The sequence below is a fragment of the Remersonia thermophila genome, chromosome 4 (assembly GCF_042764415.1).
Source record: "Remersonia thermophila strain ATCC 22073 chromosome 4, whole genome shotgun sequence".
In the NCBI taxonomy this organism is placed as follows: domain Eukaryota; kingdom Fungi; phylum Ascomycota; class Sordariomycetes; order Sordariales; family Chaetomiaceae; genus Remersonia; species Remersonia thermophila.
Genome location: NC_092220.1, coordinates 1138650 through 1151299, shown reverse-complemented (window position 1 = coordinate 1151299; position 12650 = coordinate 1138650). Strand labels below are relative to the sequence as shown.

At 60.0% G+C, this 12650-nt stretch overlaps 4 protein-coding genes across 4 annotated transcripts; 3 read left to right on the top strand and 1 right to left on the bottom strand.

Moving 5' to 3' along the window:
- Positions 1 to 302: 302 nt before the first annotated feature.
- On the top strand, positions 303 to 1050 carry VTJ83DRAFT_4444 (uncharacterized protein; the record flags this gene model as incomplete). The annotated part of the gene is made up of 3 exons (XM_071010934.1): positions 303 to 360; positions 459 to 526; positions 673 to 1050. 3 exons carry the CDS (start codon positions 303 to 305, stop codon positions 1048 to 1050), a joined length of 504 nt encoding a protein of 167 aa, XP_070865894.1.
- A 660-nt stretch (positions 1051 to 1710) lies between these two features.
- Positions 1711 to 3292, bottom strand: VTJ83DRAFT_4443 (uncharacterized protein; the record flags this gene model as incomplete). The annotated part of the gene is made up of 3 exons (XM_071010933.1): positions 1711 to 2569; positions 2635 to 3019; positions 3094 to 3292. The coding sequence occupies 3 exons, from the start codon at positions 3290 to 3292 to the stop codon at positions 1711 to 1713; spliced, it is 1443 nt and encodes a 480-aa protein (XP_070865893.1).
- Positions 3293 to 5274: 1982 nt separating this feature from the next.
- VTJ83DRAFT_4442 (uncharacterized protein) lies at positions 5275 to 6524 on the top strand (the record flags this gene model as incomplete). The annotated part of the gene is made up of 2 exons (XM_071010932.1): positions 5275 to 5342; positions 5405 to 6524. The coding sequence occupies 2 exons, from the start codon at positions 5275 to 5277 to the stop codon at positions 6522 to 6524; spliced, it is 1188 nt and encodes a 395-aa protein (XP_070865892.1).
- Positions 6525 to 7209: 685 nt separating this feature from the next.
- Positions 7210 to 8985, top strand: VTJ83DRAFT_4441 (uncharacterized protein; the record flags this gene model as incomplete). The annotated part of the gene is made up of 4 exons (XM_071010931.1): positions 7210 to 7245; positions 7320 to 8229; positions 8321 to 8587; positions 8711 to 8985. The coding sequence occupies 4 exons, from the start codon at positions 7210 to 7212 to the stop codon at positions 8983 to 8985; spliced, it is 1488 nt and encodes a 495-aa protein (XP_070865891.1).
- Between the last annotated feature and the right edge of the window lie 3665 nt (positions 8986 to 12650).

Below are 12650 nucleotides of genomic sequence, written 5' to 3'. Positions count from 1 at the left end.
CGCTTTTTCGCACCGTCCCCAGCCCCATTCCAGGCGCTAGAGCCAGAACGGACAAGCGTCCCGAGCCTGCTGCAGCATTACGCAAGCCGCCGAACAGGCCCACAGCTATACATCATCACCCCACCGTCCGCTTCCTTGACAGGACGGGAACTGCCTGCGCAGCGCGACTCGGCACCATCACGGGATCCATGACCTGGGTCGTTTGAAGCTTTAAATTCACATCCAAGCAACCGTTTGCAGTCTACCAACAATACCCGTCCATGTCCTCACAGACCTGGTTCTCAGAAAACGACACCGTCATCATGTGCTCAACAGATTGCTTTCTCGCTCTGCTGGCCGTGCTCTTCCCGCCGCTGCCGGGTACGTCCCCCGAGTCACGATGAGCTCGTTGCGACCTTGCGTTTCTTCCTCTTTCTCTGCGACACCGTGATAGCAGCTAATGAATCGCCGTGCCATAGTCTGGGTCAAGCGCGGTATCTGCTCGGTCGACTCCTTTATCAACATCCTCCTCTTGATCCTCGGCTACGTACGTCGTGTTGTTTGCTTTCCCGAAACCTCCACGCCTCGCCACCCCGCACTCCGCACGCTACCACACCCTTGCCCTGACCCGGCTTCCCCCCCTTTACCCGTCTACTCTCGGCATCTCCATCCTAACCCTCTCTCCTCCTCCAGATCCCCGGCCTCCTCCACGCCTGGTACATCGTCGCCAAGTACCCCGACCCCGCCTTCGACCCGAGCTACCAGCCCATCCACGACGCCGAGTACGGCCAGGGCCGCGTCTACGTCTTTGTCCCCGGCCATCCTCGCGGCCCGCCGCAGTACCAGCAGCCCGGGCTGCACGGGCCGATGAACTACGGCACCGCCGGCGCCCCCGGCCCGGCCCCTCAGGCGCCGGCCGGGTCGCGCAGCGCGTGCGACGGGCACTGCCAGCAGCATCACGCCCCGCAGGAGCAGGGCACGACGTCCGCTGCCGGCCCGAGCGATGGCAGCGCGCCGCCAAGCTATGCCCAGGTTGTGGCGGGAGATCACAAGGTGCAGAGCCGCGACTGAGATGGCCCCAAGGAGGGATAACGATGGGGGCTGTCAAATGCGAGCTGACGAGGCGCCGAGCTGAGTGGCTGGCTGGATGCCTCCGGTTGGTCGCCGCGAGGATCCCGTGGAGCGAATGAAACCCACCCCCTCTCGGTTCTTGGCGAGCAGCTGGAAACCATTTTTCTTCTTACTGCCGGGCATGATGGAGGGCAGGGTTTTTGTTTTCTGGGAGTACGGGACGAGGACTTGGGATCTCTATCTGCTCTGGGAGCAATGTTTTCTTTTCCTTTCCCTTTGTTCTTCGCTCTTTGGTTGGATTTTCATGTGGGATTCCTGGTGTTGGATGGCTGGGTTGGCGTGTTGGTAGCAAGAAACGTGGAGGAACCGTAGCTTACTCTGCAGATAGGCCTGGACACTCGTCTTGGCGTATTATGATATCAAATGGCAACGTCCACTTTGTCACATACGATGTGCTTTCTATCTTTGCGGGTTTCCCGCTCACCTCCGCGCCGCGTCAGCCATGAAAATTGTGAATCGGGATTCAGTCTTCACCATCTAAGCCGCCCGGTCACCGTTTACGCCATCTCCCCGCACGATCTGGTCCGCCAAGACACGCAACGTCTCGGTCTCTTATCGTTGCCATGAAAGCCAGGGCATCGTTCACCCTCTGACCGCGAGCTACTCGTCATCAGGCTCCTCACATCCGTCGCTACCCACATCGTGAATGCTTTTGGCCGGCCGATCGTTCTCCACAGGCGCCTTGAAATCGAGCATCAGTTCCTGCGGCAAGAAGACGTAAAAGGTCGGCAGCACTTGGCGCACGTGCTTGATGAACTTGAGGCCCGTGCTGAGCGTGCAGACGCGCAAGCGCAGCTTCATCCCGATGCGCAGCAGCTTGAGGATATCCTCCTCGAGAATGAATTGGGTATCGATGTCCTCCTCAGGCGGGACCGTTGCCGTGGCCGAGTTATCCCAGCCGTCTCGGATGATGACAGGCCGCATGGTGGCGGTTCCGCACGGCTGGATCCCAGGCGCGCTGCCCTTGATGGAAAGGTGGTGGTTGATGGCCTGGTACATGGCGCGTTGGGTCTCGGTCGGCAGGGTGATGGCATGAACTTCATACGCCTGGTCCTCGGTGCTGGTTACGGTGGACGTGCTGATGATGGCTGACGCAGTGGTGTTTTGAACCTGCTCCGGCGTCATAATGCACACCGTTGCGGCATGGCTGGCCTTGGCCTCCTGGACGTCGCGCACCGGGCTTTCCTGGACGCACAGTGCGTCATCGGCAGCGTCGTCCTTGACAAATAACATGCGCAACGAAGTGTTGAAGTGGCCGGGCAGCAGCCGCGACAGCGTGTTGAGGATGGGGGTCTCCTCTACAGCGAGATCGCAAATCTTCTGGGCCCTCTTGATGTCGTCGGCATACTCTGGGCAGACATCGTGAATGTCGACGTATCGGAGAAAGTTGGCGACCACCTCGGCAGCCTTGCGGATATCAGCCTCGTTGCGACCCATGAGAGAAGGAATGTGCTCCGAGCTATCGCTGCCGTCAGCTTCCTCGTCCACGTCTTGCCTCCAGCGCGCATTATTCCATGCACTCACAGGAAACCCGCCGCAACGCCGGTAAAATCAACGCTCCAGTGCTCCGCGTCGTTGGGGTTGAAAAAGCGGGGGTTGGAATTGCTCCCAACGCCACGCTGGATGACATCTTCGGCCGTCATCTCGCGGATGGCGCTCTTTTCGGCATCCTCCAGCACATCATCGGTGATGTTGTCGGCGCTCTGGAACTGCCTCGTGGTGGCATCGATCCCTCCGAGCATAAGATACTTGGAAAACAAGTCGTTGCGGTGAGAGTCCAGGCGGCGACGGGCGCGGAACCGCTGGATGCATTCTTCGATGCGGTCTACAAAGGGACGATGGGGAGGATAGAGGACTTGTCGCTCCTCGTTGTACTCGGCGGGGGTCATGGGAGGATCGCAGTAATACTCTTCCGCGTGTCAGCTTTTGGCAGCACATCATGATACCCGACGCCATGCTGCGCATCAACAGTCCAGAACTTACCCTCGAACCCGGTTCCTCTCTTCTTGGCGGCCGACTTGCGCTTTTTGGTCTTCTTCTTTTCGGTGGGGATCGCCGTGTCATCCACGCGAACCTTTGTGTTGTCGCCAGCCCGAGAGATTTCTGCCGCCTCGCCGGGAGCTGCGGCGGTTCGGGGAAGATCCTCGGTCGGAGTGGTGTCTCTCGGGGTACATGGCTCCATTCTGCCTAGCGAAGCTTGCTTCTTAACGGAGCACTGGGAAAGAAACTGGGAGAGTCGGGTTGGGCTAAGGTGGATCAAGGACGGTGGCCGTCTTAACATTCCTGGGCGAGGGAGAGAGAAGACGCAAACTTCTGTGTGGTTTGTAATAACGTTCTGGTCAAGAACTTTTGAAGCCGTCGGGTTGCTTGGAAAAAGAAAGGACCGAATCGAAAGGACTTCTGGCTATTGTATTGTTGGGTTGGTTCGGGGTTTCTTTATGGAATGGGTTTCTCTATGGAACGAAGATCTTCACGTCGAACCCGGGGCGAGAGAAGACCTGGAAAACAAGGAGCCCGAGGCACTTCCATAAGATCCACAGATGCTGCTTTCACGTACAATCCGTTTGCTCCTCCCTTCCGTGGCCAAGATGAACCGTTTGCTTGCCATCAACTTTCGCGGGACCTGTCGTTTCCATCGTGTCCGCTATTACTACCGTACTTTTTTGATTCATTACCAACAGAAGAACATGATTCTTCTCTGACATGCTATTTCAAGCCAGCGGATCGCAATGCTACACCGTAGTGCTCATGGGGATCACATTACATTTGATGAAGAATGTCTGTACTATTCAACCAACTCGACGGCGTCAGAGAGTTGGCCAACAGGGAAGAAGCGTGTTCATCAAACAGCATGCCCTCATTCGCCAGGGGCTTGCAGATAGGTACACAACACCACCCTCTTGACCTGCAAGCACCCTGCTCCCTCGCAAGGCACCTTTCCATGTCAAGGTCAAGGATCATGAACTATAATACTTATCAATAGGAGGCAGCAGGCTCTACGTTCCGCTTATACTATGGTACACCGTAGGACGTGGAGCAATAGTGCAAGCTTGGCAGAAAGCGTCCTTGATGCAATCTTGACAACTCGTCTTTGACAGTCCAGCAATGCCTCCGCCACTTCGTGCCATCAGCAATGCCGACACGGCACACCCCGCGTTGCATAGCAATATCCCATGGTTATCTCGGCTCCATGTGCCCATGTTGCCCAAAGACGGCCGGGCTGTGTCGAGGATGCACAAGCGATCCGCTCATGTGGGATGGCCTGGCTCTCCAATGGACGGCCTGGATGGCAACGGCGGGGGCCTCCGTGGCTGTGAAATGCGACGGAGACCATTTCCAGAGGGGTTGGGGTATTCTCTCAGGCGCCAGCATGCAGCATGCAGGTGATATTACCGTTTCGTGGCTGCGCCGGTGGTGTCGGGGCTTCTGGAGGGCCGGTCGGGTGCAGCCTGCAGATGGCCATTCAGCCTGCGAGTGTGCCGGCCATGGGTCCCAAGCGTGGCGACCTGCTTCCAGCTGCCATGTGTTGGGACGAGGAGCTGAGCGGTTGACGGCTAACGAGATCCTGGTTGGAGGACCTGCAAGGTCCCACTGTTGGCCGCTTTGGGCGAGATCAGATTGGCTGCCTGATCGGTTCCCAAGCTGCTGGGCACCAGCAGAGCGCGATCCACCACTGCGGGTGTCGCGCCATGAACAAATCAACAAGGGCCGGAGAAGAGACGATCTCCCATGACTCCACCCTGGGACCCCCCCACCCACCCCCCCCCCCCTTTCCCCAAAGACTTAGCACAGGGCGAAGCTCCGCCCCGCGGCGGGCCCCACGTTGGTGATCTTCCATCTCGGCAATCTTTAAGCCCACGAGGGCGAGGGTCGAGCCTCGTTTGCGTGGTAGATAATGCCATGATTCCCACGCACGAGACACGTCGCTTGTGGTATTCAGACAGCAGCTGACGTCCCACCGTCGACCGGCGAATTGCCATTGTTCTGCAAGCTCGGCAGTACAAATGCAACCCAGGACCGCAACGCAACGCCCGTCGAATCCTCCCCACTCCGCATCCCCCCTTTGAGTGCAACCCGCCGCCCGAGCTCCTCTCCGTTCGGACCTTGTCGCAACAGCCCGGCATACCGTGTAGAGCACACCCCTTAGAAACCCCCGCATTCACAATGGCCAGCACCCGAGGACTCCCCTCCCACGCCGATCTCCAGCCGTACAATCATGCGGTGGCAGGGCAGTACGTGGAGCCCATGTCGTCGTGTAGCATGCGCCCGGAACGCTAACCCGGCTGTCACGCAGCGACGGCACGCTCTCGGACGCGGGCGGAGAGCTCTTTGTCAAGCCTTGCGTGCAGCAAGAGATTGACTTTTACGAAAAGACGTTTGCCGAGCACCCCGAGTTCGCGGCCTTGATGCCCATGTTCCTCGGCACCCTCGCGCTCAACGATGCTAGCACCGTCGAGACCATCAACGAACAGCTGCCCGGCGTTGCCGACCACATGAGCCAGGGCCTCAAGGAAGAGGCTGTTAGGAGAGCCAAGAACGTCCCGGCCCAGGACTCGCCCGTCGATATCGATATCGCGTGGAAGCCCAACAAGAGCCGGCGAATCACGACCAACCAGTCGATCGTGCTCGAGAACAGCACGTACGGCTTCAAGAAGCCCAACGTGCTCGACGCCAAGCTGGGGCAGCGGCTGTGGGCGGACGACGCTCCCGAGGAGAAGAAGAAGCGGTTCGACGAGATCACCCGGCAGACGACCAACGGCTCGCACGGGTTCCGCATCGCGGGCATGCGCGTCTACAAGGGCTCCGACAACCCGGACGAGTGGGACGCCGACGGCTTCAAGGTCTTCACCAAGGATTACGGTCGGTTCCACGTCAACCAGAACAACCTCGTCCAGGCCTTGGCGGGCTTCGTTTTCAACGAGCGCGCGGGGATCGACAAGGATCTGGGGCGTGCCGTCGCCCAGGCCTTCCTTCGCGACCTGCGGCGCGTTGAGGAGGTGCTGTCCAAGTCCGAGACGCGCATGTACTCGGCCAGCCTGCTGTTCACGTTCGAAGGGGACGGGGATGCCCTCCGCGCCGCCATTGAGGAGCATAACGCCATCGCTTCGGGGGCCGAGAGCGCAGGGGAGGGAGAGGGGGACGTGGCGGCCGTGAACGGCGCGGAGGGCAAGGTGCTGAACGGCTCCACGAACGGCCCCATCGAGGGCGACCGGAAGGTGGTGGAGCTTATGGGAGCCCCCCCGTCGGACGGCGAAGAGGAGGACGAGGACGAAACGACCAGCATGCCGCGCGTCTACTCGCTCAAGCTCATCGACTTTGCGCACGCCAGCTGGGTGCCCGGGCAAGGGCCAGACGAGAACAGCCTCTTCGGCGTCAGGAGTCTCATCAAGATCTTTGAAGAGCTAGCTCAGTAAGCAGGGGGGGGCATCGTGGAAAGCGCCGGGGTTTTCTCCTTGATTGTACGCATGGTGCGAGATGGCGCGATGACTTACACTAGACGGGCGGGGGAGGATAGACGTGGGCTGTTCACCAAAGGCCCGAGACAAAAAGAGGCGTCCAGATCGGGGCTTTGTATTTCATGGATGGTTTCAAAATACCCCTTGAATTTTGGAACGAAGATTTTCGGTTCTCTATCTCATGCTGCCCGACGTACCATGTTGGGATGTTCGGGAGGTGTTGACATGATGGAAAGTACCTGGACCTACGCTGCGCATCGCTTTGGGTGAGATATACCTATCCCTCACATCCATGAAGATGGACCGAGAAAAAAAAAAGAGCAAACAAAACCCAACATCTGAATGTACATACGGAAACCTTTGTCGAAGAAAACCAAAGACGTGCCAACATTGGTCCTTCAAGGGTTCTTCCGCGGACTCGGCGCTGTTGTTACTGTGTAGATCGTTGCTCACAGTGAGATGTACAGTGCGGATACTCCCACTGGACGACAGCGCATTTGCCTGCCGCGACAGCTTCCTCCTCCACCCAAGCTTCCTTCACAAGCTTCCAGCTCCCAACAAGCTTCCTTTCACCACCGCTCAATTCCTCGGCCACACCTTTTCCCTCCGTCTCCATCCTTCACCCCCCGATGAGGTAGCCACAATGTCCATCCCCGGCCTCGGTCAGATCGCCCCGCCGGTACGTCTCTTCTCCCGTCACCGCTCTCGCTCACTGCCTATGGCTGCAGCAGCTAACGTTGTCCCACCGCAAAGCAACCCACGACAGCCTCAGCCACCCGCACCATCACCCTCCGACCTTTCTGGGAATACCGCTTCGAGGTCTCCCGTCGCAGCGGTCCCACGACCAGCTCCGCCACCGCCTCCAGCCTAGCCAACCCCGCGGCTTCCACCAGCGCCGCCGCCTCCACGAACGCCACCACGATCCGCCTCACGACCGGCAAGGCCGAGCGCGATGGCACCGAGCTCGCCCTGAACCACACGTACGCCTTCCCGCGCGGCACCCGCGCCCGGATCCTGACGTACACGGGCGCGACCCTCGAGGTGGCGGGGGAGCTGCCCGCGTCGGAGCGCGTGGCCGAGTACGCGCGGCCGGAGGACTCGCCCGAGGTGCAGGTGCTGAACCTGCACTTTGCGCTGCAGGAGCAGCGCAAGAAGGCCAGGGAGAGGAGGAGCGCGGGGGGGCGGCCCGACCCGCCGCCAGGACCCCGGGTGCTGATCTGCGGCGGGCCGGACGCGGGGAAAACGACGGTGGCGCGGACGCTGACGGGCCTCGCGACGCGCGCGGGAGGGCAGCCGCTGGTCGCGAGCCTGGACCCGCGCGACGGCATGCTGGCGCTGCCGGGGACGGTCGGCGCGGCGGTGTTCGGGACGGTGATGGACGTGGAGGACCCGGCCGGGGGGTTCGGGGTGCGCGGGACGCCGAGCAGCGGGCCGAGCGCCGTGCCGGTCAAGCTGCCCAACGTGTACTATTTCGGCCGGGAGAGGGTGGAGGAGGACGTGCCGTTTTGGAGGACGCTGGCGGGCCGGCTCGGAGGGGTGGCGAGGGCGAAGCTGGCGGCGGATTCGGCGGTCGGGGAGACGGGGCTGGTGGTCGATACGCCGCCGGCGAGCGTGGCCAAGGGGGATGTTGAGATGCTCAGGCACGCCATGACGGAGTTTGCCGGTAGGGTGCCCCCACATTCCCTCCTTGTTCCACACGTGTGTCTTTGATAACGCGGCGGCAGGGGACGGACCATGCTGACGGGAGCGAGCAGCGAACATTGTGGTCGTGGTCGGGTCTCCCGACGTGCACGCGGCGCTGCAAAGGGCCTGGGGAAGCAACAAGACGCTCTACGGCGAGCCCGTCACGTTTCTGCACCTGGACAAGTCGGACGGGGTGGTGCCGCGGGACTACGAGTTCGCCAAGTTTACGCGGGAGGCGGCCATCAAGGAGTACTTTTTCGGCGATGCCAAGCGGACGCTGAGCCCGTTCACCCAGTCGGTCGGGTTTGACGATCTGGCGATCTTCAAGACGCCCGATGGTAGGTCTTGTTCTTTGTTTCTTCCTCCTCCCAACGTCCTCGGATGACCCTCTGTTCCCTGCGCTACGATGGCAGGAAGACTCCCCCCCCGCCCCTGCTGACCATCCATCTTCCGTACGCTAGACGCCCAAGGTGACTACGACAACGGGCCAGCCGGGCTGGAGAGGGCAGAGATCTCGGCCGAGATGTCGCACTGGACGCTCGCGGTCATGAACGCGGCAGTGAGCGACCCGCCCGAGACGATCCGGCAAGCCCCGGTGATGGGTTTCGTGGCGGTGGCGGACGTCGACGAGGACCGGCGGCGGCTCAAGGTCCTTTCGCCGGTCAGCGGCCGGCTGGGGAATCGGCCTTTGGTATGGGCCCGGTGGCCAGAGCCCTACATCAACCTGCTTGGATGACGAGGAGGATGGGGCCGGGCCACGCCTGGGTATGTTTGCTCGGTGGGGGGCTTGGTTGGCCGTCGTTTGGATGGGTTCTGTCGGGATGCGCTGTGTTTTTTTGCATGATACCACTGCCTCTCCCGATAGGGTAACAAACGACAAAGAAAAGCAGGTAGCATTACATTTGCCTCCTCTGATTTTCCTGTTTTCCTCCTCACACCACGTTCTGATGTGCGAGTTTTCATCGACCCTTGTTTTTGTCACCAGACATGCGTCCGCTGGCTGCGATTTGGCACGGAGCGCTCCCCGATTTGTCACGTCAGGGTTGCCGGGTGTAGGAATGCTCATGCCTGTGACATTTTTGGTGTCGTGCTCGTCGGGTGGTGTACTGTGCTATGCAAGGGAGGCCAACAGACAGGGATGATTGCTGAGGCCGGTTGGACCATTGTACACAGTATATTATAGCAAAAGCCGGGACAGCCCTCCTTCTTGCCCGTACTTGGGACAACCTGCCTACGGACCCAACGTACTTCCGTACATGTACCTTGACTTCCTAACCTGCCGGATCGTACATGGCAAGCTTCACAAGCAGGTGCCGCTAACTTTAGCACATGGCATTTTGTTTGCGTGGGTGACGTCAAGCTGGGTGGGTCGACCGGTACTCTTGTTGTACGCGGTAGCACAAACACAGCTCCAACGCGATGCACAGGCTCTCTCGCTCACGTCCTGTGTTGCTCTCCGCCACCGGCTGGGGTTCTCTGGCGAGCACACGACACATGCGTACGGGGATGATTACGGCAGCCGTGGGGGAAATGCAAGGGAGCCGTGTCAGCCCACAGCCCACCGGAGATGCTGGAGGGGTGCCTGCAAGATCACCCATCCTAAGATGACGATGGACGGAAGAAAGGGGGGGGGGGTTTGGGCTTGAGAGATGAAGGGTGGAGGTTGAGATGGGAGGGCCCAAGAGAACATTGTCATTGGGGTTCCATGGAAACCGGGGAACAAAAATGAAGGATCAATCAAGAGGAAGCCCTGCTGTGTGTTTCGGGTTGCAGTTGTGATGAGCGCCCATTCTGGGTGTGCTTTGGCGATCATTCATCACGCACGTCAGCCCGCCGCGATTCTCGAATCGCACCGGGTTCTCCCTCGGCTCACGCTCGGCGGCAGCCCGCCCGGCGTTCAACGAATGCCGCTTGCAGATGCACTCGTGACAGTAATTAAACGGCGTCGCGGATGATCCCGCAGAAATGCTCCGCCGTGCAGCCATGTCTCGTCTCTTCATTGCGATGTCGAACAGTCTGGGCTGCAGATCAGCGCCAATCTCTCTGGCCAGCTGCAAGCCGGGAGGGTTTTCCCTTCAGGGACGGCGTCGGTCATGTGGCTAGGTGGGATCCTCTGGGACGATCTTTGACCATGTCGAGGCGGCTGCCAACTCCATTGCCTGTACTACTAGTATGCACACAGGACATGGCGTTTTGGGGGAGAACGGATGCGGGACTGCATGGCATCATGGTGCTTTAAAAGAGGGGAGACAATTGCCATCCAACAAACCACCCCGAATCCACGAGCTGATTGTAGGTGGGTACGAAAATGGTAACCATCCCATGTTTAAGGTACCGGATCACCGATCGGCCAGTCTTCGGGGTGGTAATAGTTTAGACGCTTGTTAGGGGCGTCTTGAGACAAATTATCACCCGAAAAACCATCCAGGATGCCAGGGTTCCAGGATGCCAGGGTTAGAGGGGGGGAAACTGTCGTAGGTACATACCTACCTTTCCACAAGCTGAAGTGTGATGGCTGATTGACTGACTGTCCACCACTTTGGAGAGGGAGGCTGCCGAACGTGACCCCGGGCGTTGGAACAAATGGAAGAGGTCCGGAACGGGCAGGATGCCAGGACCAGCGAGCAATGTGATATCCGTGTGACATCCCAACAAGTGTTTTTCCTTTTGTTTTTTTTTTCTTCCTCCTTGCTGGTGTTTCATCACACGGACCCTACTGCGTATGTTTGTGTTGGAAACCGGAAACCGGAACCCCATCCCCATTTGCGGTTGTCTGCAGGTGCCGGACTGCTGCCCCGGGCGACCCACTGTTCTCAACAAGATTGCTCAGCTTGGCTGCGGTCCATGACCCTCGCCTCACCAGCCATCCTGTTGTCCTGCCCGAGGCGGTTGGGAGGGGGAGGTGGACGCAGCAAGTTCCATGGCCATCCCAAGCATCCAACCTACTACTGTGTGTGTATAGTACAGTAGGTGGACTGACCAGGTTTCCCGATCAGGCAGTCTTTTGCTATATATACCTACACAGTAACTGCTGTACCCAAGTACCTACTCACCGCACCTTACACCTAGGGTACCTTCACTACCTAGATCGGGCAGTGTACACAGTACTGTACTACTACTAGTAGACAAAAATGGCGTTTGCACCAATCCTTACGGCGTACGAGAGTAACTACCTTGTGCGACATCGGGCTTGTTCCAGGTTGGCCAACCCGAGATCTGATGTCGCGCTCGCCTCGGCCAACCTGCAGATGCCAATGTCGCACCTCAGGTTGTCTGCAGCCACGCTGCCCGTTCCGGCATCCGAGTGATTGCTGACGTTGGCGTGCTGCCCCGTGGTTGGCGCATCAAGGCCTCACCCCCAACCCAGCCAGGCCCAGCCCGATCCAGCCCGCTTTGGCTCCAGCCCGGCCCACCGGCGAGGTGGGGGGACGCCCGGGTGGTTGGCAACGGTTACCGCCCTCCGCCCTATGACGTGGTCCGAAAAACTTCCACCATCTGATGTTCCCATCCTGTCGCGCCCGTCGCCGCCTCCCCGCCGCTGACCGCCAGCTGCAGGGAACACGCCCATCCTGCGCGTGCTGTGCCTGCCTGCCCGCCTGCCCACGCCTTGGGGCATCCCGAGACGCCAGCGCTGGCGGCCAAGCCTAAACCGTGTGCCGACCGGCGAGCCAAGCATCGACCGATCCATCAAATGGCGATCGTCGGTTCTCAAGAGAGCGCAACCGGGACTGGCTCCCAGACCGGGGGCGCCGGCACCTAGCCCACCCGGCCCCCCCGCGCACCCAAGATGCTCACTGGTCGAATAGTGTGGGGGGGGGGGCGTGGATGAGGGCTGGACGGGAAACCAACTGACCGACTCCATACTTCGTATGCCGTACCTAAAAAACCGCCCGGCGCCTCCCTGCCGGAGGCTGCTTGGAGCCGCATCCCAAAGGCACCTGGTAGTAGGTAGGTTACCATACTTGGGAGGAGGCATCGCCCTGTCCCGTATACTCTGTTGAACCGCTTGGGGCATTTCTTGGTTTTCTTCCTTCCGCCCACCCCCCCAAATCCTTCTCTTGAAGGTAGTATAGCTACCAGCTGGGCGGGGGGTTTCTGTTTCAGCAGTCGGGGGCGTGCACCGGACACGCCGTCCACCATCACGGCCTCGTCCCGCCTTTCCCAACAAGATCGTTTGCCGCTCACGGTCATCCCTGAACGCATCACGCGACGGCCCTCCCGAACCACTTCCCACCTATCGCACGGTTCGCCTCGACGGTCGGACAAAACGGGACCAGACGGCATACGCAAAGAGTCCCCTCCGCCGTCATGTGCCGGTCTCTCGGGGGCTCTACTCTCCTCTTGGGCAGGGTTGGCATATAGGATTGGCCGGGGAATCCCACACAGCCCGTGCTGCGTGTC